We start from the raw sequence: 22508 nt of genomic DNA on the forward strand, positions 1-22508 counted from the left end.
GAAAACAGTTTCACATTTAGAAAACATAGAACTTAAGTGAAACATTCAATTCAGGATATGCAATAATGTGCTTCCTGTCTACTGTTACATGTTACAATTCAATTGTCTGTGAACTATAAAGCTAAGCTCAGCACCCAATTAGCTTTGCATAGAAAACAGCTATAAATGCTATAAACGAGAGTTAAACAAGGTAAGTGTTCAGCCTTGTTTCTTTTATACTACTTTGATTGGTTAAGGTTTTGATCTATTTCCTTACCCCAATCTTTTGCACAGACTTCATGGACTCCTTCTTGACCAGTTTGATGTAGAAAGCCGAGGGCAGAATGAAGATGAGCATGGAAGCAGCAGTGGCGCCTGATGGAGGGAAGAACTTTTATATCACAACTGTTTCTTTTTGTAACGTACATGACATTAAGGCAGGTTAACACTTGCAGATACCCACCGAAGAAGCCAAAGATGTCTCTTATGGTGGGTATGAAGATGACCAGGAGGTTAGTGCCACCCAGCAGGACCACGGTGATGATGATGTGGCGGAGCCAGCTGAACTCCTTGGTTGCACACAGGACGTGGTTAAAGGAAGTACGAATCTGTACATGGAGAGACAGAAAGAGAGGTTAGCCTCCATGACCCACTAGTTCTACTGACTGACATTCAAAGACGCAAGGGACTTGACCTGTTGGACACTTACAGGGAAGAGCACCACAGGGATGGTGAGGGTGACAGCGGTCAACACAGCCAGACGGACGATCAGCAGGAGAACATCAAACTTATAAACCCTGGCATAGGTGTACAGCAGCTCAGGTCCTACTTGATCTGTTCAGAAAGGCAACAAAGACAAGAAGGGACAATTTTCTATTTGAAGTTGGAGGCCTTAAAGTTAGATAGAATAAAAAGAAGATAGAATTTTTAATGAAAGGGTTAACATTGGCTAAGCTTCATGCTGTATTTATGTCATGATTCATTAATTTAACATTGTGGGATGATTATAATTGATGACTGATGTCACACATTACTGGGCGATTCAATGAGGTAAAAGTAAATGTCTGGGTATGACACCTTTGTCCATTGAGTGGGGTCGTTCACCCATTTCTCGGTCGGTAGGCTATGACATATTTTTTCAAGTTTTTCTATGCGACATCGCAGATCGTCACTGGACAGTGACATTATATATGTGTCATTAGCCATTTCACTTGCTTTCCAGCCAACAAATGGTAGCGACACAAAATAAACATAAACAGTGATTTATTTTCACACAAGTAGGGGTGTTGACATCACTGCCGTCCGGGGCCACGCCCCCCTGAGTGACTTGGTGAAATGTAGCAGTAAACACATCGAGACCAGATCAAATTAAGGACAATTGGACTCAACAATGGTCCATAAGAACTAGAATAGATTTGTAGAAATGGATTAGCTTCAGTTTCAGTTAATTTCAGTTACGATAAATGTAGCTAAATAAAAGTTTGCTGAGAAGTAACCCCATACAATACTGTAGCATGTTAAAAGGATGATGAGGAGTGATTGCAATCATTCCGTTTATTGTTTCATTGTTATCTATTGTTAGAACTGAAATAGTTACTGTCGGCTGTAACTACGCCAAAAAGACAACATCCACAAACTTATCTGACAGCCCTCTAGAACGTAACTTAAGAAGTAACTTAAGGTATGACTTCATCAAAAAGCATAAATTAATATTACCTGACACTAAATGTGAATCACAACACCAGGTTTCGGTTACTGGATTGCAGTTGTTTCTTAGTAATGTAGCGATCCATTTACTTTCTTTTCTTTGGCAGATATCAGTAAAAACATATCTCTGACTGCTCTTCAAATCTGTTGGTACAGTCATTCGCGCAACAGCACTTCCCCATTTTTTAAATTAATTTTACAATTTAGGCGGTATTAAAGTCCATAATTCAAACTAATGTGACTAAAACTGTCAACTGTCACTTTTTAGGGGTCATATCCTTGTAACGTGTAACAAAAACTTTCACTTTTTGGGATCTTAACTTCACCACAGACTAAACTTCTTGTTTTTGTCTAAGTAACTTTTTCCGTATCATCAGAATCAGAATCCAGAATCAGAATTTATTTGTCATTGTGCAGCAGTACAATGAAATTAAAGCTGAAACCTTAAAGTGCCAGTTGTCAGTCTTTGTTCCGTTCCGTATTGTGATGGCTTTGGGATAAAAACAGTTTTTCAGTCTGTTTGTTCTGGACTTAATGCACCTATACCACTGTCCAAAGGGAAGCAGGGTGAACAGGTGATGGCCTGGGTGAAACAATATTCCTGGCTCTGTTTGAGCAGCGGGAGGTGTAGATGGTGTCTAAGGAGGGCAGAGGGTGGCCGATGATCCTCTGCGCGGTTTTGACCACCCTCTGTAGCCTTTACTTGTCTGCCTCAGTGCAGCTAGCATACCACACTGAGATGCAGTAGGTGAGGAGGCTTTCAATGCAGGCTCTTCTGAAGGTCTCCAGCAGCTTGCCCTCCAGGTTGTTCCTTCTGAGCACCCTTAGGAAGTAGATCCGCTGCTGGGCCTTCTTGACCACTGCTGTGGTGTTTGAAGACCAGGAGAGGTCATCAGAGATGACAGTGCCCAGATATTTGAAAGTGCGGACCCTCTCCACACAGGCGCCATTGATGTACAAAGGGGTGAGGTCAGTTCTTCAGTTCTTTTCTTCCAGTAATCGATGACTATTTCTTTTGTTTTGTAATGTTGAGCTCCAGGTTGTTTGTTGAGCACCAAGCTGTCAGATCCAGGACCTCCTTTCTGTAGTTTGTTTCATCACCACCAGAGATCAAGCCCACAGGAATGTCAGGAATGATGGTGTTAAATGCCGAGCTATAATCCACAAAGAGCATCCTCACATATCTCCCCTTCTGCTCCAGGTGGGTTAGTGCAGCATTAAGAGCGGTGCATATGGTGTCTTTGGTGGTTCTGTTTGCCCTGTAGGCGTACTAATGTATGGCGAGGCTGGGGGGGAGGAGGGCTTTAATGTGATGTTGGACCAGCCTCTCAAGGCATTTTGTGATGACTGGTGTGAGGGCTACTGGGCGTTTTTGTTTTAACCGTTACAGCAGTCACGCATTAGGCACAATATTTCTGACAAGCCCACTCGCCATTTTAGGCCCACTCTTCAGGCTTTGATCAGAGTTATTTTCGTGGAGTAAATTTAATCAATTTTCATTCAACTAGTTTCATCATTAATTTATGAAATTAACACTCCATTCGCATCCTGATATTCGTTCAACTACTTCTCACTATTTCAAAACTCATTAATTTTATTATCCTGCTAAGCTTTTAATTAAACATCAATACATCAGCCACATTATACACAATTGCTGTGTGTTATATAATTCATATTCATTATTTATTATTCATTGTTGTTACATAAATCATACATTTCACTTAAGTCGTCACCAGAGGTGAGGTCCTTTTGAGCTGGAAATAGATGATCATTGTGTTGAGGACTGACACTTCAGATGATGAGACTGAACTATTAATTAATTATTTCAGTTGCAATATTGTTCTTCTGTTGAAGGTGGTGCATTTATTAAACCCAAAACTTTAATAACCCTACCCTGATCCTCTCTGACGTTAAATGTTAGAGGACAACGACTGCTTGTAAACCCACACTAGTAGGTGGTTCTATCCTTTGCTAAAAACAAATAACCAATCAAATGTTCCCTGACCAAGACTCACCATTGAAAGTCAGGTATCCGAAGAAGGCGGTCAGCAAGTACATGATGAAGATGGCCAGGAAGGACACGTTGGCAACGTTCTGCATCTTTTTACGAGAACGGCTGTTTAGGAAAGAAGGGAGAGAATGTGTCATTTAGACGACAGTCCAAAGATGATAAAAAGTTGGGGGATTGTTGACAGGACAGCAGCTGTGGTTAGAAAGTCTAAAGGCAAACAGCGCACACTTACTCTTTGAGCTCCTCGTACATTGGCAGGATGGCAGGGTGGCAGACGAAAGCAAAGGTCAAAATGGGAACAGCGTAGACAGTCTGGGAAACACAAGACAAATTATTTCATAAGTTGTACCAAAAATGTCACCTAATTTCATTAGTTTTGTTTCAGTCAGTCTTGATGTTGAGAATCTTAAAGGTCCTTACCTTCGAGTTCAAGACAAAGTATTTTGGCTTGCAAGTGTCGCTGTAGTCTACAGCAGTGGAGTTGGCAGTAGTGGAGTTACTGTGGGACCAGGTTAAATTGATCTCACTCATGGTTTCGTGCAGAGTGTCATCATCAATATGCAGAGGGCAGGGAATCTGGAACTTCTTAATGATCACCTGGAGAACCAGAGAACATTTTTTAAAATTATTTTTTTAGATTACAGTTCAAAATAATAATATTAATAGATATTTCAATATGTTCTTTTAATGGTTAAAAGGCTGTTGAAAGCAATTAAAAAAAAAAACTCAACTAAAAAATCTACTGGAAGCATGTTCTAATGACCCAATAAAAGGGTTGTGTGGGAGGAAGGGATTTCAGAGGAAAAGTGGAATTCTGACTAAGATTCAGCGGGTACATACATGTATCAAGTAATGACGGCATGAAATAAACTGGTGCGTGAAGGGAGAAGGTTGGTCATACTCACCACAATCAGAAAAAACACCATGCAGAGGAGGGACAGACCACTGGTGTATCCGAGGTAACCTGAGGGGGGAAGCAAGCACAAACGTGAACAGTGAGTTGTTTCTATTTTACAGCTGTAAAATGCTCCCTTTAACATTTTTTCAGTCTTATTTAAGTTTTGCATGTGAAAGTGCATCACTGACCCCTAACCCAACCCTATTCAGAACTGCTTGTGATTTATAAACACACATACACACTACTTACCCAGGTTTCTGAGCAACGAGAGGGGCAGGATAATGGAAAACGTCACAATCAGTACCAGGTAGTCTCCATTAATGTACCATTCTCTGAAACACAAAAAAAGATCATTGTTTCATTGGTATACTTTGCAACAAAATAAACTATTATTATTATGATTTAATACAAAGAGTAACTTATCAGAAGACATTTTTACTATAATTCAATATGCATTTAATTTTTTCTTGCTTAGACTTTGCTTTCTTCAAAGTAACCTCCTCTGGCTTTTACAACAGCCTCTTCTTTTTTGTCTAGGCAGAATGCTTATGGTCATTATCTTGCTGTAAAACAAACTTTCAACCCTTACCCTAAAACTAAGCCCTTCTTTTCTTTTGTTGACATTTATTCAGCAATGGTCTGGTAACACCAATGCATAGCTAAAGGTAAATTGAGGAAAATGGTGCATATCATTGAAAGCAAGGTCTGTGCAGTAAATGCATACATGTATTTTGTCATCCCAAAATACATATAACTCATGATTGTTATATAACTCGCTGTTTTTTTTTTGTTTTTTTTTTAAAAAGGCGCTGTGAACAAGAACTTGAAGTTGCTTCCAAACGTTTGGCCTGTGTGTGTGTGTGTGTGTGTGTGTGTGTGTGTGTGTGTGTGTGTGTGTGTGTGTGTGTATAAATGTCAATGGGCATGGCAAATACTTAACATTTCTACTGCTTTAGATAATAAAAGATTTTCTCTTGCATTTTTGGACTTGTCAAAAGCTTTTGACGCAATCAATCACAGTATACTTATTGAAAAATTACAAAAATACAGTTTTTACGGAGCTGCTTTAAAATGGCTGCTTAAGTATTTACAGGACAGAGATCAATACGTATCATTGAATGGATATTCTTCATGCAAAGTGAAGATCCTGTGTGGTGTTCCCCAAGGTTGTATCCTTGGACCTCTCATATTTTTGATTTTTATAAATGATTTGCCAGAGAGTTGCAATTCCTTTTTATTTCATTAATATGCTGATGACACATGTCTTGTTGTATCACATAGAAATGTTGATTCTCTGTTACAGATAGTTGATGAGGAATCAATCAAGTTAGTGTCGGATGAATCAACTCTCTCTTAATCTAAGTAAATATAATCCATGACAAAAATAAAACATACTTAAAGGAAAATGCCCAAATTGTCCTAGACAGTAAGGAATTAATTCAGTTTCCCATATCAAATTTTTAGGACTCATCATTGATGAGAAGTTAACATGGGAACTCCATCCATTCCTTAGTTGAACGTGCATTATAGAGGACCACCTCTCCGACACTTCTTTCTTAATCTGTATATTCTCATTGTATTTTTAACATGTGTTCAACTAAACTAAACAAAGTCATCAGCAAGTTTTAGTTAAGTCATTACAGAGGGCAATATTCAGTATTTAAATATGTCTACCAGCTAATTGCAGTTGCAAATAAATAATACTGCCGTATTAGTTCCTTTTTTGAATGTTATGTAATTAATAATGGGCGGGGTGACTGTGGCTCAGTAGGTAAAGCGGGTTGTCCATGAACCAGAGGGTTAGCAGTTTGATCCCCAGAATGGGCCCCAGAATGTGCCACATGCCGAAGTGTCCTTGAGCAAGACACTAAACCCCCAGTGTGTGAATGGGTCTGTGACTATAAAAGTGCTGTGAGTACCAATAGGTAGAGAAGCGCTGTATAAAAGCAAGACCAAGACCAAATAATGAATGAATTGTATGACTGCATTGGTCACAGAAATAGACAGGACCAAGGACCATTTCCTCTTGGAAATATTTTTGACATCTGAAAATTCAGAACCTCACTATCAAGAAAAATCTGTTCTTTACTTGATTTATTTTGATGTTATGCTTTTTTCTAGTTCTGCAATCTAAATGAAAGAATGTCAAAGAAATAACTAATGCTTATTTCTGTAAAGCCCTAAGATTGAAAGATTACAGCTACCCCATGGACATTCTGATCACTAGTAGTGCTAGGGAGCAATGTTGTTATGAGCCAGCCACGTAAACACAAGCTTTATTTTATTACAAGACATCTCCATAATAGCCAAACCAGTCATTTTACTTTTAAGACACACTGACCATCTGGAAGCTAGTAAAATATTTTGTCACTCACCCATTGTTGCTGCCTGTCAACATCTGAATCACTATGGGCAGCTCATATTTGATTATGTAGAGGTAGCTTGATATTACTGTGGAGACAAAAGCAACTGCAGTTAAAGCATTTTACTGTAAATTATGTTCTAAGTTATGCTGATGTAGGAAATTCCTGTACAGAAATAGTGATCCATAACATCGGTAAGAGGCTGAGATGTTCAATAAAGAAAAAAAGTTTTTACTGGAAGCTACTCTACGTTCTAAAAATACGTACTGGTTTCAGGCTCAGTTTAGACACAGTGTTTGAGTTTGCAGAATAACAACGTGGTAGTTTGTTTCATAACTCATATAAGAACATGCTGAGAATACTCTTACCTCCAATATTTTGCATGGTGACGGAGCAGATAACAAGTTTCCCTGGCAACCCAAAGGCTTTGTAACCCAGTTGTTCATAGACTAGTGTACCTTTCAAGAGATTAACACCCAAATAGTTGCTGATTTTGCATTTAAAATCTCAAAAGCAATTGGGGAGTATGGATGCATGAATATATGACAAACTCACCTCCTTCATTGGCCGTCTTCAGCAGCAAGTGGACAGAATACAAGGAGAACAAGGCGACGGTTACAAGGAGAATCCTGTAAACAGACGAGAGGGATCTTTAGGGATAGATCGACTCACAACTGAGATGCAGAAGGACAGAACCAAGACTATCAGTGATAAAGTTCTGAACATGGGACTTTAAATGCCAACCGAATGACATTTCCTGAGTGAAACACACTGACATTTAGCTAAGGTAGTTAACCAACAATAATAAACAGTAATAAACTTTCATTTAAACTGAATTCTTTGAATGGAGAACCCCTTTAAAACTTTCATCTAATGATATTATTCATCACAGAAGTCCAGAATTATTCCATGTTATTTGGAAAGGTGGGATGTCTTGTTGTTTTACTATAATCTGCCATTTATTTGAATTCATATCAAGCTATATTTATCCCTGGGGGCGGCTGTGGCTCAGTAGGTAGCGTGGGTTGTCCATGAACCGAAGGGTTAGCGGTTCAATCCCCCAAGTGTGCCATATGCCGAAGTGTCCTTGAGCAAGATACTGAACCCCCAGTTGCCCCCAGTGCAACTGGCAATGGTGTGTGAATGTGTGTGTGCTTGTGTGAGTGAATGGGTGGATGTGTCTCTGACTGTAAAAGCGCTTTGAGTACCTTTGAGTAGGTAGAAAAGCGCTATATAAGAGCAAGACCATTTACCATCCCTAATAAAAAACAAACGTGTGCCTGCACTCCTGCACAGCTGAATCTGAAATGAAACAATCCTTTGAAACAAAAGCGTTCCCACGTCTTGTGACAAAAAAAAATGTTTTTTTGAACCTCATACTTAATACATAATATTACTATTGTCTGCAGTATCAGACAATAGTAATAATAATAATGATAATAATGCTAGCTCCATATGTGTGAACAGATACATTCTTACACAAATAGGGCAATTCCAGTGTTGGCCATGACAAAGGACAGACCCATGATGCCACTGCCCATGATGGTGTTTGCCAGGTTGAAGACGGACATGCCAAAGGAGGTCTTGCCCTGATGCTGTGGAGAAAAAACAAGGTGGTCCCAATTAGTGAATGATAAACAATCACATGATTGTTGAAAGGAGATACATGTGTTGGATAAGAGGAGCTCTTACATAGTCAGAGTCATTCTTCTTCTTGCTTGTGTGATGCTCAGGGAGGGCGGTTTGACTCTCTGCGTCTAGATCAGTGCTGTAAAAGGAAATAAAGGAAAAGTATTCAGATAAATTCACGTGATTTAACATACATGATGTGTGGTTTTCAAAGTATTCTGTTCAGATTTTTAGTATTTTGAAATGAGCCTCACTTGTCCAGTTGCGTCTCTTTCGACTGGTCATCATTGCTGTTGGAGCTGCTGCATTCATCTTCTTGAGCAGTGCTTAAATGGTTCATCTCCGTTTAGGCAAAGGGTTGCTCACCATGCATTTTAAAACTGAAAAAGTGGAAGAAAAAATGTTTTTGTAAGTATGTGTATTTTATGTGTATTCCTAATTCTGCTGTATAATCAATCAGAAACATGAGCCTTCCTCACGAATCTCAGATCATGTGACTTCTTTTAAATGAGAGGAGAAGGAAGAAAAAGAGGGAGGAGGCCACACCCACACAGAAACAGATTCTTACAGCCATATTAATTGTAATAACCGTGGAGGTCGTCTGTGAGATTGATCCCATACGAGTGGTCATGCCATAATTCATAAAGCATAAATTACCAACCCTATTTCTCCTAACGAAGAGATGAAATGAACCCAGCGTGTGATTTGGACAATTGGGTCAGGATCCTCCCAGTGACACTGGCAGAGACAAACTTCTCTGTGACTACTTCATGTAGTGGATGTGGCACAGAATGATGGACAAAGTTGATCAAGCGTATTTAGTCATCGTGTCATATTTAAATAAGATAAAAGTCCTTATCCCTGGCTTTCCAGTTTGGGGCTCGCGAGCCAGATTTTTATGACAATATGACAAAAATAAATAAAGACATTTACATAGTTCTTAGTTACTTGGTATTCAGTATGAAGTTGCAAACGAAGCAGAATGATGTCACAGTGCATGACACCGCCTGAAGGTGTCATAGATTTACATATACAACACGATGAATAAAGATACGCTAGATCAACTTCATCCTTGCTCTGCTTGCCAGTGACATCGTCAACTGAGACCGAGGTATTTTTTTTGTTTGTTTGTTTGTTTTTTTGATTTTTTTTCCATCTCTTGTCACTTAATAAGGGACAGAGTCATTAGAAAAAAAGGTGTAATTTCTAATTGACAGGTAATCCTAATCTAATACATATACTATTTATGGTAATAAAGTTGAATTTAATTTAATCTACAACGAGCAGTTTTTGGAGAGAGAAAAAACAGCACACCTTACCTTTTAGAGATGTGACAGGATGTCTGTGAAATCCTTTCAGTTAAAAGTAGAAATGACAATTCAAAATTTCTTCACTGTATTTACTAATTAAATTTCAGCACATGTTGTGTGCTTGGATAGGAAATAGTTTTGCTGAAAGAGACCAGGAAATGCACCTGTTATAGTACATCAGGGGAGGAGGAGGAGTCTAGTCTAGTCTCTCTCTCTTTCTTTCTGTTTGTGTGTGTGTGTCTTTTGTTCCATCCTGAAAGTGCCACGTTTTTGTTTGGTTGGCATCGGCCTGATTCTTAATTATTTTTCTTCATGCTACACTTCTACTCAAGAACATTCACCCATCAGCAGACACACTTATTACATCCCACCTATGTGGTACGCTTTTCTTGTTTAACCTTGTTTGTTATAAAAAATGTCTTTAACGTTATGTTACTGTAGTAGTCTGACCTGGAAAATCCCCCCCAGGAAAACTATAGACATGCACTAAGAACCCCTCATTTTACAATAATGGAAGCCCACAAACAAATCATATCTCACAAAACTGTTCAGGTTTTTAACAAAATCATGAAATCACAATTTTTGGAGGGTGTAGAACAATAGAAAACGGTGACAATAACCCTCTCTGTCCTTTCTTATTCTTTACAATCTCATTCCAGGAACCAGGGGGGCACTGAAGCTTCCAGAGATATGCCCCCACCCTGAATCTCACTCCCTTGGTTATAACTGAAACCCATAATGTTCCATTATTATGGTAATTTACCATCCTACGGTTAGAGACAGAAAAAATCTCCGGCAGTGATTATTGAAGAACACACCAATTTGCTGAAGGTCTAGGTTGTCAAAGCAGGAGGAAGACACAGCACACAACAAATAAGTAAATAAATAAATAGAGTGACAATTGTGATGTGGGGAAGAGGACACGCCTCCTCCCCCCTGTAGGCGGGCCCTTCCTCTGACTGATGCAATCCCATGGTTCCATTGCACTACAGGAGATAATCAGATAATGCCCAGCTCTTTTGAATAGCCACCTTAAGCAGTGCTCTCTCAAGCTTCAGTATAGTTTTATTGTATAATATAGTATCTGAATATAGTATTATCCAAAGCAAACACCACACAATAACGTGCTTCCAAACTCACGCTGCCAATATCCCTGGAATTTAAGCAGTTCATGATGTCTGAATCTGATTCATGTTAACAAATACATAGGAACATAACATGCTGCCAGCAGAAAACACTACAATAATGTCAACCCACTGCACTGAAATATGTAAGATGATACTTCATTTTGAAAGCCTTTATGTTTAGTTGGCATGGCTGTATGTTTGCCTTCATTCCTCATCAGCTATGTACACATAACCTGGTATGACAACTCAACACAACCTGACTGGAAGAGGATGGAGTTCAGAGAAGAAGAGACAATGCAATCACAAAATAAAGGAAAAAAAAGTGCTTCATTATGTTTTATACTCACGCATAATTGGTCAAACAGACTTTGAGTTTTTGTCTGTTTTCAGGAACCAAAATTATAAACATAATACACCTTGTTCCCATGTAATGCCATGACACCAGCTTCTCATACGCTGTGTGAAAGATGAGACGACAACAGAGAGGCTCCTTTTATTCGAAATCATAGTGGCCAGTAAATTAAAGCAGACAAACATCAAATAATCAAGACTTTATTCAGATTGATTACATCTGTCTATTTTCTTTAAAATGAGGAACAACAACAATGAGTAATAGTTGTCTCTGATTGTTATGAAACAACTGACAAGAAGAAAACCGGTCAAAATAATTACCCATTAATTACCCCATTTACATTAAGATGTTATTTTACATGTACTGAAATTTCCCATGTTGATGTTGATAATGTCTGTAGTCACACTTTGGCCTTGAGAGCAAATGGATGCTTGATTTATCAAAGCTGATGGACTGATGAACCATTCAAAATAATAACCCTAAACCAACCATGGATGTAGAAAAAATAACTACACACACACGCACACACACACACACACACACGCACGCACGCACGCACGCACACACACACACACACACACTGTGAGTGGGAATTGTGTGTTGCAATCTTGTTAATATGGACCAACATCTCTGAAGAATGTTTCCAACACCTTGTTGAAAGTGCCACGAAGAATTAAGACAGTTAAGAAGGCAAAAAGGGGACCAACCTTTTCCTAGCAAGGTGTACCTAATAATGTGGCCATCGAGTGTACATCTTAACACACACATATGACGATAGCGAATGCAGCTTTAGGAAGTTTTGGAAGGAGGTGGTTCTGTGGCAAGTGTGTAGTTTTCCAAAACACATATCATCATTTCATTTGCCCCCTCCTTTCCATGGACATGTGACAGTGTACAGGTCAAGATCTGAGGTCAACAAAAGTTGTTAAATAATTCCATGTTTGGAAAGAACTCTTTCAAATAAAAATGTTATGTGGAGTTAATTAATCCTAGCAGTCTACAAAAAGGGGAAAAGAGTAGAGATTCATTTGGATATTAAAGTGATCTCAGGTTAATCTTTGTAAATTTGAAGAAGTGATAAAACAAGAAGCAAAAACATGCACTGGTCCATCAGTTAGATTTGACCCAGTGAACTGGTGGATTCAGTTTGAGTCAACAGCTTTTTTCTAAATTAGTTTGTTGCACCCCCATCAGGTCAAGTCGTGTAACTTCAGTCTGATTCGGTTTGCTTTAACCTGCATTTGATTAATTCAGTTTTTGCTGTTAAATGCTCCACCTCTCATCATTAATATACAAAACCCTCAGTGTGTTAATACAAGGAAAAGTCCTCCATCAGGATTCCCGCTGATTGTTACATACCAGCTGTCAGTTTTTTTCACGCTTTTGTTGGACATGGAGACACCTGCCAGCGTTTGGTTGTAGGGATCAAACATGAACATGGATGTCAGCCTTTTTTCATGGAATAGTTTTGAAGGTTTTGATTGTTTTTTTCCAGATTTTTCCAACTTTGCAAGATGCTCAGGATAAACAGTAAAAGAAAAAAAAATTGCAAGCCAAAAGATAAATAAAATAAAATCTCTTTTTCACATTCACTGCACATTCACCTAAAATTCATCACACCTGTGCTCCCTTGTGTAAATATAACTCCGCCTTTTCCTTTGTTCTCTGTCACGTCGTTTTACTTGTTGTGTCACGTTTTTGTCTGCTTGCCATCTTCCAGTTATCCCGTCATGTTCATTTTGTCTTTGTGTTTGGACTCCTGCCATATCTGCAGCACTTTCAGTTTTTCTTATATTCATGAACTACTTTTTGCCTCTATCCCCTGCTTCATTGTTCGCCTTACTGGGTCCAACCATACAACCTACCTTCCTTGACAGTCTGCATTTTAAACCTTTTGTTGTTGTTGTTCCCCTTGAACCCCAAAGAGTGACACCAGCCCTAAAATTGTCACTGAGATTTTTGTGTGTTTTGTGTGGAGAAGCAGTTCTTTAAAACTGAAAAAGAGCTAATTTAACTTTTACTGTAAAGTAGGTCTAGTTTACATGTGCTTTCCTTCCTTCCATAATGATCAATGTCATGAATCTCAGGTCATGTTACTTCTCTTCTGTGAAAGGAGGGATGCAGGAGGGTGGTTAAAAGTAAATAAAAGCCTGCATGTGCTGACTTTATACATAACCTTCTCTGAAAAAAAGCTGGACCTAGATTAATCTTTACAGATGTAATGAAGTACAATAGGTGACATTAACATAAAGCTTCATGTGGTTACTGTGGAACTGGCATCCCGAAACATTACAAATATATTTGGGGAAAAGATCTCTTTAGAAGGAGATCCATGCATCAGTTATGACAGAAGATCATTTATTACCTACACACTACTTAGCCCATAATAAAAACCAGACTGTTTCACGAACACACAGATTAGGATTCACTGTGTAGCCAGTAGTCTCTGTGGATTGATGGAAAGAAGACAAAGTTCATTTTAAGTTAGTTTACTGCTCTCTATTGAATCCACAACAGCTCTAGAGCACTATCTACTGGCGTATTGAGGGCAGGACAAAGATGAGCACAGCAGCAAAAGAGTAGAGAGGAGCCTGATGGAGGCAATAACAGAGTGAGCTTTTGTTTCCATCTCAGCACATTCAAAGTTGTTTAGTAGCTTTAATGGAACTATATTGTGTATTTAAAACACAAAGGGAGGCTATGGCTCAGTAGGTAGAGCAGGTTGTCCATGACCGAAGGGTTAGCGATTTGATCCCCCGAGTGTGCCATATGCCAAAGTGTCCTTAAGCAAGACACTGAACCCCCAGTTGCTCCCAGTGCAACTGGCATTGGTGAGCGAATGGGTGGATGTGTCTCTGACGATAAAAAACGCTTTGAGTACCTTTGAGTAGGTAGAAAAGTGCTATATAAGAGCAAGACCATTTACCATTTATCATAGCTGACTCCATTATTACGGATATTTTGGCCATTTTTGCTCAGACCACAGTAATAGCACATGCTACTTTGTTAGCAGTGTGCATCCATCCAGTCAGTTCAGATGTGTGGATTGAGACAAGCATTGACAAGAGATTTTTCATAAATTTACAGCTAAAAAATTGTCAGGGCAAATATTCAGAATACATAGTTTGGGATCAGGAGGAATTGTTTAACTCATATTTTGACTAATAAGATGAAGCAGCCTTTTCCAAAACCTGGCAATATGTCAACATTCCCACATACAATGGAAAAACGACTTCTTCTGACTGCTGCATTATACGAGTATTGGGGATACTGGGATTAAAGTGGCGCAGGTCCAGTCCTCTTTATTTTGAATTAATATACACAGCAAAATAAAAGATCAGCAACTCACATTCAGTATGAACCTAATTTATATTTTATACGTGATTTTTATACATTAAACCTCACTTTCATTTTGACCTTTTTGCTGACTGAACTTTCCACAGTATTAGTAGTAGTCGTAGTAGTAGAAGTAGTAGTAGTCTAGTAGTCATCGTAGTAGTATTAGTAAGAGTAGTAGTAGTATGGTATAGGGTCTGGGAGAACCCAAAATGTATCTGACAATGAAAACTGTTTATTTGATGGATTCTGGTTCAGGTTTGAAAATTCAAGCAGAACAAAAACAATGAAGTTTCTTACATCAAGAATAATGATCAGTCGCATCAGATCAATCTTGACAGTCACCTTTTTATTTTCAAAAGGTCATAAAATCTTTTTACTACTAAATTACTTTTTATACATATAGGCTACTTAGAAAATATGCCAAAGAGTAAGGTAATATCTTATTCATCCTGTAGTGCTGGAACTCATCACTCAAAAACGTCGCTGTAAGGCAGCGATTGGCTTTCACACCTGTCGATCACCTGACAGGAAATGTTCAAGCAAATGTCTGTGAAGGTGCTTAGTCATTCCGGTCATTGTAGTCCAAAAGTAGCTTAAAAGAACCAAAAAAAGGCAAGTGGACTTGTAAAGACTTGTAAAGTCCAGTTGCCTTTTTTTGGTTCTTTGTTTTTTTGCGTTCGAGCTGGTGTTGTTCGGTAGCACCGATCAGGCTGTTCTCGGCGATAGTCTACCACATACAAAATGACCAATACAAGGCAAAACTCGGCAGATTCCATCACAGACTCTTATCATGCCAAATGTCGTCAACTTTCCTTCGTCCTACTCAGGAGTCAGTCACTCAGGAGTCACTGAAAGCACCCACGAGGGTTCCAAAGATGCAGTCAGGCCTCGTGATGGCTACTACATATTTTACTACATATTACTCAGTCCTGGGTATCATCATAAGTTAGACTACTGCAATTTCAGGGCATTTTTAAAATATTCGTTATTGCTCTTGTGTTGTTCAGAAACCCGGTGCGTTTATCTTTCACTCCACTTTGTCTCAGCTGGAGTGAACACAGCACTCCACAGACCCAAGTCCTTGCTGAACTGAGCGGTGTGTCTGTCTGGCAGCACAGCAACAGAGATCCTTTTCATCCTATATAGTATGTAAAAGATATTTCCTTACGTACTGGAACATGTTCTCGATCTTCGGATCTAGATTTCCCTGTGAACACAAACCAAACTTTAAATTCAACATTGTAACTGTACCTATTATATCAATCACTCCCTGAATCCGATCAAAACGTATGAAAGCACCATATATGCAAAATATTGTATCAACGGATCGAAGATGATCGTTGTTTCCATTGTTCAGAAACCAAGAGCGTCGATACGACTAACTACTGAAATCATGAAGTTTACCTAATGCGTCTTTGGAAGAGGGAGTACGTGACAGAGGCGTCTGGTAGTAGCAGTTTCTTCACATCCATTTAGCCTGCATTAACGTTGTCTTCTACACCGAAAATAGTCCATTAAATGGTTGTATAGATATATAGCCTACACTGGTACATGAGCCACAGAGCTAGAACAGATAGTACCAGACTCGCCGCCCATGCTCCACTTCCAAAGAAATGGTTTACGGATTTCCTGAATACACATTCCTGATTCTACTGGATGTGTAAATGAGCTACACTGAGGATGAGGTTGAGACAAAGACAAAGGAACTGGTGGTGGACCTGAGGAGGACCAAGGTACTGGTGACCCCTGTTACAATCCAGGGGGTCAGTGTGGATGTCGTTGAGGATTACAAGTATCTGGGGGTTCATACTGACAATAAGCTGAATTGGGGGAAGAACACTGACTGTACAGAAAGGGCCAGAATCGCCTCTATTTTCTGAGGTGGTTGAGGTCTTTCAACATCTGTAGCACTATGCTCAAAATGTTCTACGAGTCTGTGGTAGCTAGTCCTATCTTCTCTGCTGTTGCATGCTGGGGTAGGCAGCAGGCTGAGGGTAGCGGACAGCAACAAACTGAACAGACTGATTCACATGTGCCAGTGTGGAAATGAGGCTGGGCCCTCTGACTGTGCTGTCAGACAGGAGAATGCTTCACAAAGTGAAAGCTGTCTTGGACAATATGTCCAACCCACTCCATGACATGCTGGTCAGCACACAGGAGTTCTTTCAGCACCAGACTGATCACACTGCGATGCACTACAGAGCGCCACAGGAAATCATTCCTGTTTGTGGCAGACACTCTAAGTCAGCTGGTTGGATCACTTCCTTTTGTGCAATGACCCTTATTTATGCTGATATTGTGCAATAATTCATATTCACTTTCTTTTCATTTGCTTTTACATATTTCTTTATATATTTATTGGACTGTGGATTTACCATGTGCAAAAATTTCCCGCTGTGCAATAGTCAACGCACATACTCATTGCTCATGTAAGAAGCCTTGAGATATTAAATGACGGCAAAGAGAATCAAAGATTCACTCAAAGGCAGCTGCAAGATGGAACTGCCAGTGTCAAAAGTTTTGATGAAAGGAAAAGAGTTCCCCGGTTTTCTGCATTTCTGCTACTGGAAGAAATCATCATTTATTTTACCGTTCATGTATATTTAAAATTCTTTTTGAAATCGTTTATATCTTATTTGCCTCATTTGGTATATCCTGTTGAACCGGATGTGCTGCATTAGTGTTGTGAACTCAGACTCTGGATTTGAAAAAGGAGGTTGTAGCAAACCCAAGAATTTTAGTGGACTGCAGGACTTTGCCCATGAGGAATGGACAAAAATTCCCCAGGAGGTGTTCAACTATGTTTGTGGTGATAAGTGCTAAAGATGCTTGCCATGAAGGGGTTGAATAATTTTGAAACATAAGTGACATCTTGTGTTGAATTTGGAGAAACCACTTGTTATATTTGTTGTGTTGAGTCATTTGAGCTGTTCTTGTTTGATTTTATTGTAAACAGCCACCAGTTTGTACATTTTTGCAATAAATGTAATTTGAAATAGGGGTTGAATAATTTTGATTGCAACTCTACATTAAAGCAGTGGTTAAAGCAGAGCTATTCAATCACAAATTAGGGCCATCTTTCAAATGTGTTAACATGATGAAGGCTCATCAAAAAGTGCATAAAACACAATAACAGGTAAATGAACAGAATTTGAGGTCATAGAAGTATTTTTTCACTGGAATAAAAATAAAATAAATACAATTAATTATTTCTGTTCATATCTATCTTGGCACATTACAACATGCGTTTAACTGAATAAAAACCTTTTAGTACCTCAATGCAAATGAAGCACATAGGTCTGGCGTTTGAACTTGACAGTAAAATAACTAAGAATTTGTCAGTCCAGACAGGGTCAAATCCACAGACCCTGATCTGTTTTTCATTGTCAATTCTACATTTAAGTGTTTTAGAGTCATGGCTCTACTCTCATGGCTCTCTGTATCATGGCTCTACTCCTGTTAACACCCGTAACAATGCTCCAAAACAACACAGAGGCTACACAGAGAGTTGCATGTCTTCAGTTCAGTTCAGTTTGGGTGGGCTGGACAACGGGCTGGGCCACTCAGGGGTTGGTCCTGTGACACATATGGCCAGCGGGCCACTATTTTAATAGGCATGGTTAAACATCTAATTTGTGGTGTGCCCTCTGATGGACACTAGAGGGCAGCGTTGTCAACAGAAAAGGGTTTCAAAACTGCAGTCATGCTTTAACATGCTGTTAAACTCTTGGGAAATTAAACCTGTAACTGTGTCAGTGGTAGGTTGTATTCACAGATTTTGCTCAGAATTTGTCTGTAGTCTGTAGCATAATGCTCAATACCTTTATTTTGTTAATGTTGTAGTTAGAGACGGCGAGAGATTTAGTAAACAAGTAAATAAATAAAAAAAGCTTGTATTTCTGGCAGGATTTCTAATACTGCGATCCGATCAAGGTGCATGCAGGAAGAAAAAGACATTGTGGAAAGGTTGAGACTACAACAGCACTGAGGCATTTTGGCTCATGGTCATTAGCTCTTGGCACCGTGGAGTTGAATTTATTAACAATAAAAAGTCTGATGGGTTGTAGGACTATCAAATAGTTTGCAGAGGTATTTTTACAATAATAAGCAGTCTACACCAGTCTATCAAACTGCCTGATAAAGGAACCAAATTGTCCACATTACAGGTTATCATTGATTTTAATTGAACATTAAACCACAGGATGTACATTGTGTTTCATTGAAACAAAACTGTAACACTGGCAGGCAAAGCCCTCTTTGCTCCTGAGGTCAAGAGATGGTTGATGTACAGTACTCTCCGACTGAGATGAGTGGAAAGAACATTTTGTTGCTCTGGGTTTTAGTTCACAGGCCAAAAAGGAAACATACAAAAGAAAAAAAAACTCAAAAACAAAACAAAGCATATATACAGTGGAACTCAACGGAGTATACAATATTATATAAATATAGAAAAATTGATTAAATTTCACTGATTCACGGTCTTCCATAAATACATGGACAATAACAGTTTGGTGGTGTGTTAGTGTTGGAAGCACCAATGACAGGCTCTAGACTCAGCAGGAAACCAAGTCCAAGGGGGTTGTGGTATTCTTTAGTGTGAAACACTTTGAAAGCACAGGACTGTGCGACCATATGTAAACACTCAAAATGCCGAGCAGCGAGTGAGTTCTTGTGTTTTCTTTAACGGCTGCAAATTGTGCACAAACTATCATGGCTTACATAAAAAAATAAAAGCCCAAAAAGCTGCTAATTTCAAATCAGAAACAAAAAATTTACCCGTGCAGGATCTGTGTCGCATCTTAGACTTAGACAGACTTAAATGATCCACGAGGGAAATTACTTTGTCAACGTAGCTTAGTTGCATATAAAAGTAAACACGAAAAAGATAAAATAAAATGAGATTAGATTAAAGTAAAATAAAAAGTGTAATCAAAAAATTTACAGAATTAGAGGTATGAAAAAATATACAAAAATAGTCGGCAAAACTGTGCCCAAGGTTGTTTGGTCAGTTGCATAGCAACAGCAGCATGGATCGTGTCATGGAGCTGGAACTTTAGTAGCCTGTTCTTCAGGACTCTTTGAAGCATTGTGGATCCAGTCCAGGATGATGAGCGTCATGCTGCCACACATGAACACGATTCCACATATCAAGAAGAGTATGGCCTAGAAAGGAAAACAGTTTCACATTTAGAAAACATAGAACTTAAGTGAAACATTCAGTTCAGGATATGCAATAATGTGCTTCCTGTCTACTGTTACATGTTACAATTCAATTGTCTGTGAACTATAACACTAAGCTCAGCACCCAATTAGCTTAGCATAGAAAACAGCTACAAATGCTATAAATGAGAGTTAAACAAGGTAAGTGTTCAGCCTTGTTTCTTTAATACTAATTTGATTGGCTAAGGTTTTGATCTATTTCCTTACCCCAATCTTTTGCACAGACTTCATGGATTCCTTCTTGACCAGTTTGATGTAGAAAGCTGAGGGCAGAATGAAGATGAGCATGGACGCAGCAGTGGCACCTGATGGAGGGAAGAACTTTCATATCATAGTAGTTTCGTAACGTACATGACATTAGAACACATTAACACTCACAGATACCCACCGATGAAGCCAAAGATGTCTCTTATGGTGGGTACAAAGATGACCAGGAGGCTGGTGCCACCCAGCAGGACCACAGTGATGATGATGTGGCGGAGCCAGCTGAACTCCTTGGATGCACACAGGATGTGGTTAAAGGAAGTACGAATCTGTATATGGAGAGACAGACAGAGAGGTTAGCCTCCATGACCCACTAGTTCTACTGACTGACAAGGGGCTTGACCTGTTGGACACTTACAGGGAAGAGCACCACAGGGACAGTGAGGGTCACGGCGGTCAGCACAGCCAGACGGACGATCAGCAGGAGAACATCAGACTTATAAACCCTGGCATAGGTGTGCAGCAGCTCAGGTCCTACTTGATCTGTTCAGAAAGGCAACAAAGACAAGAAGGGACAATTTTCTATTTTAAGTTGGAGGCCTTAAAGTTAGATAGAACTCGCCCTAACTTAAACTGTACACCGCACCAATCTGGTTTTACCGGTTGTGACACTGTCTTTCTGTCCTATCAAACTGTTGTATAACTAGTGTTCCTGGAACATTTGCCTATCTAGGAGAACACCTCTTTCATCACAGTTGCAACATTCCTGAGAAACCTCTTTGTGATTAAATGTTCATTCCTGTACTAAAATCAAGATAAGTGCACTGCACCAAACTCATAATCTGTAGAGGGTTTTCATGACGTGTCACCAATCGTCGCCATGTTGGAGGCGCTCAGCAAGGAAAACAAAGAGCATGGACTGAAGTAGTCGTGGGAAATGTTGAATTATTTCATGTGTTTTGGCTGTACTAGTCTGGGAAAACATTTGGAATTTTATGCTGTCAAACGTCAGGCCATCTTGTCAGAGTTGTTAGTTATAATGTTAAAAAATCTAAATTCATGTTAAAAAGCCAAAGTAGTGAATGTTGATGCTGAACTGAAATGACAGTAGGTAACGACAGACCACAGAGTTACGTTATTATTATTATTATTATTTTAATGAAAAGGTTAACATTGGCTAAGCTTCATTCATTAATTTAACATTATGGGATGATTATAACTTGATGACAGATGTCGGGGTATGACAGCTCTGGCCACTGAGTGGGACTGGACTCCAGTTGTTTCTTATTAATGCAGAAATCCATTTACATCTCTTTTCTTTGGCAGTCGGAGATATCTGTAAAAATATATCTCTGACTGCTTTTCAAATCTGTTGGTGCAGTCAATTGCGCAACAGCACTTCCCCATTTTTTAAACTAATTTTACAATTTAGACGCAGTTAAAGCTTATTATTCAAACTAATGTGGCTAATCTCCATGCTCAACTTTCACTTTATGCCACTCAGTGGTAAGATATTCGACATTTCTTTTCTTCTTTGTTTTATTAGTTAGCCATACTATTAGTTATCACATGAGTTAGGATTAGTATTGAGAAATGTTAATATAGTATAATAGTATGACTGAATATAGATAAATAGAAATGAATGAATGTGTCTGATAACGTGAGTGTGACTGAACAATGTATCATTTAAATTCGATGACTGACCATCGTGAGAAGCAGATGAGTCCATCACGTGCAACCTTGATTTAATGTTCGTATAGGGTGAAATAGGAGCGTCCATATGTAAATGGCCCCTGGAAATGGATGTTTTGTAACAAAGACACCCCATGAAGTGCAAAGGACAAAAACAACAAAAACTTTCACTTTTTAGGATCATAACTTCTCTACAGACTTCTCAAACTTCTTTATTCCTTCTTCTCGTCCTGACTAACTTTTTTTGTTTGTCGTTTGTGTTTTAACCGTTACAGCAGTCACATATTAGGCACAATATTTTTCATGAGTCATTGAAAGCAGTTTTTTTATTAGTCGCAACATTTTACTACACATCATCAACCTCTCAGGCTGGATCAGGATCCAGCAATCCCAACAGCCCTCCTGTCTGGTTCAAATACCAAAAGTGCATATCCTGTTCTGTTAGAGATGTCGGAGGTCAGGACCTGTAGTGGTTCAGAAGAGTTCATCACCAGAGTCCTGCCGCTGCAGAAAGTAGGCCCACTCTTCACGCTTTGATCAGAGTTGTTGTTGTGTAGTAAACTGAATCAATTTTCATTCAGCTTACTTAGTCATTAATTTATGAAATTAACGCTCCATTCGCATCCTGATATTCGTTCAACTTCTTCTCACTATCGCCAAAACTCATTAATTTTATT

General features: G+C 39.0%; 3 protein-coding genes across 7 annotated transcripts in view; all 3 read right to left on the reverse strand.

The window, feature by feature from the left end:
• The window catches only part of LOC124999661 (sodium-coupled neutral amino acid transporter 2-like), a 45608-nt gene extending 35588 nt beyond the window's left edge, over positions 1-10020 (reverse strand). The window contains exons 1-3 of the mRNA XM_047574609.1: positions 9907-10020; positions 8842-8967; positions 8651-8726 (exon numbers count right to left, since the gene is read on the reverse strand). Of these exons, the coding sequence (XP_047430565.1) occupies positions 8651-8726; positions 8842-8927 (162 nt within the window). The 5' untranslated portion in view covers positions 8928-8967; positions 9907-10020. The remainder of the gene's footprint in view (positions 1-8650; positions 8727-8841; positions 8968-9906) is intronic.
• LOC124999659 (sodium-coupled neutral amino acid transporter 2-like) overlaps positions 1-22508 on the reverse strand; it is a 28944-nt gene that overhangs the window by 1029 nt on the left and 5407 nt on the right. For 2 of the 5 annotated variants that reach the window (XM_047574606.1, XM_047574602.1), the window contains exons 13-16: positions 20558-20682; positions 20324-20468; positions 20143-20240; positions 18715-19878 (exon numbers count right to left, since the gene is read on the reverse strand). In XM_047574606.1, the coding sequence (XP_047430562.1) occupies positions 19753-19878; positions 20143-20240; positions 20324-20468; positions 20558-20682 (494 nt within the window). In that variant the 3' untranslated portion in view covers positions 18715-19752. Of the gene's footprint in view, positions 1-256; positions 355-442; positions 588-688; positions 814-3701; positions 3803-3929; positions 4010-4117; positions 4295-18714; positions 19879-20142; positions 20241-20323; positions 20469-20557; positions 20683-22508 lie in introns of those variants that run through there. The other 3 variants (XM_047574604.1, XM_047574603.1, XM_047574605.1) reach the window with 3 other exon arrangements.
• On the reverse strand, positions 4533-7758 carry LOC124999663 (sodium-coupled neutral amino acid transporter 2-like). The gene is made up of 5 exons (XM_047574612.1): positions 7514-7758; positions 7327-7416; positions 6971-7046; positions 4845-4927; positions 4533-4661 (listed from the first exon to the last, which is right to left on the reverse strand). The coding sequence occupies exons 2-5, from the start codon at positions 7340-7342 to the stop codon at positions 4543-4545; spliced, it is 294 nt and encodes a 97-aa protein (XP_047430568.1). The 5' UTR covers positions 7343-7416; positions 7514-7758; the 3' UTR covers positions 4533-4542.

The sequence above is a fragment of the Mugil cephalus genome, chromosome 22 (genome assembly GCF_022458985.1).
Source record: "Mugil cephalus isolate CIBA_MC_2020 chromosome 22, CIBA_Mcephalus_1.1, whole genome shotgun sequence".
NCBI lineage: Eukaryota > Metazoa > Chordata > Actinopteri > Mugiliformes > Mugilidae > Mugil > Mugil cephalus.

Bases quoted from the DNA above. Each gene is read 5' to 3' on its own strand.
- LOC124999663 (XM_047574612.1), bottom strand. The intron at 4,928-6,970 runs GTGAGTGACAAA...TTTGTGTTTCAG, and splicing joins TTGACAGGCAGCAACAATGG to AGAATGGTACATTAATGGAG. The intron at 4,662-4,844 runs GTAAGTAGTGTG...TTCCCCCCTCAG, and splicing joins CTCGTTGCTCAGAAACCTGG to GTTACCTCGGATACACCAGT.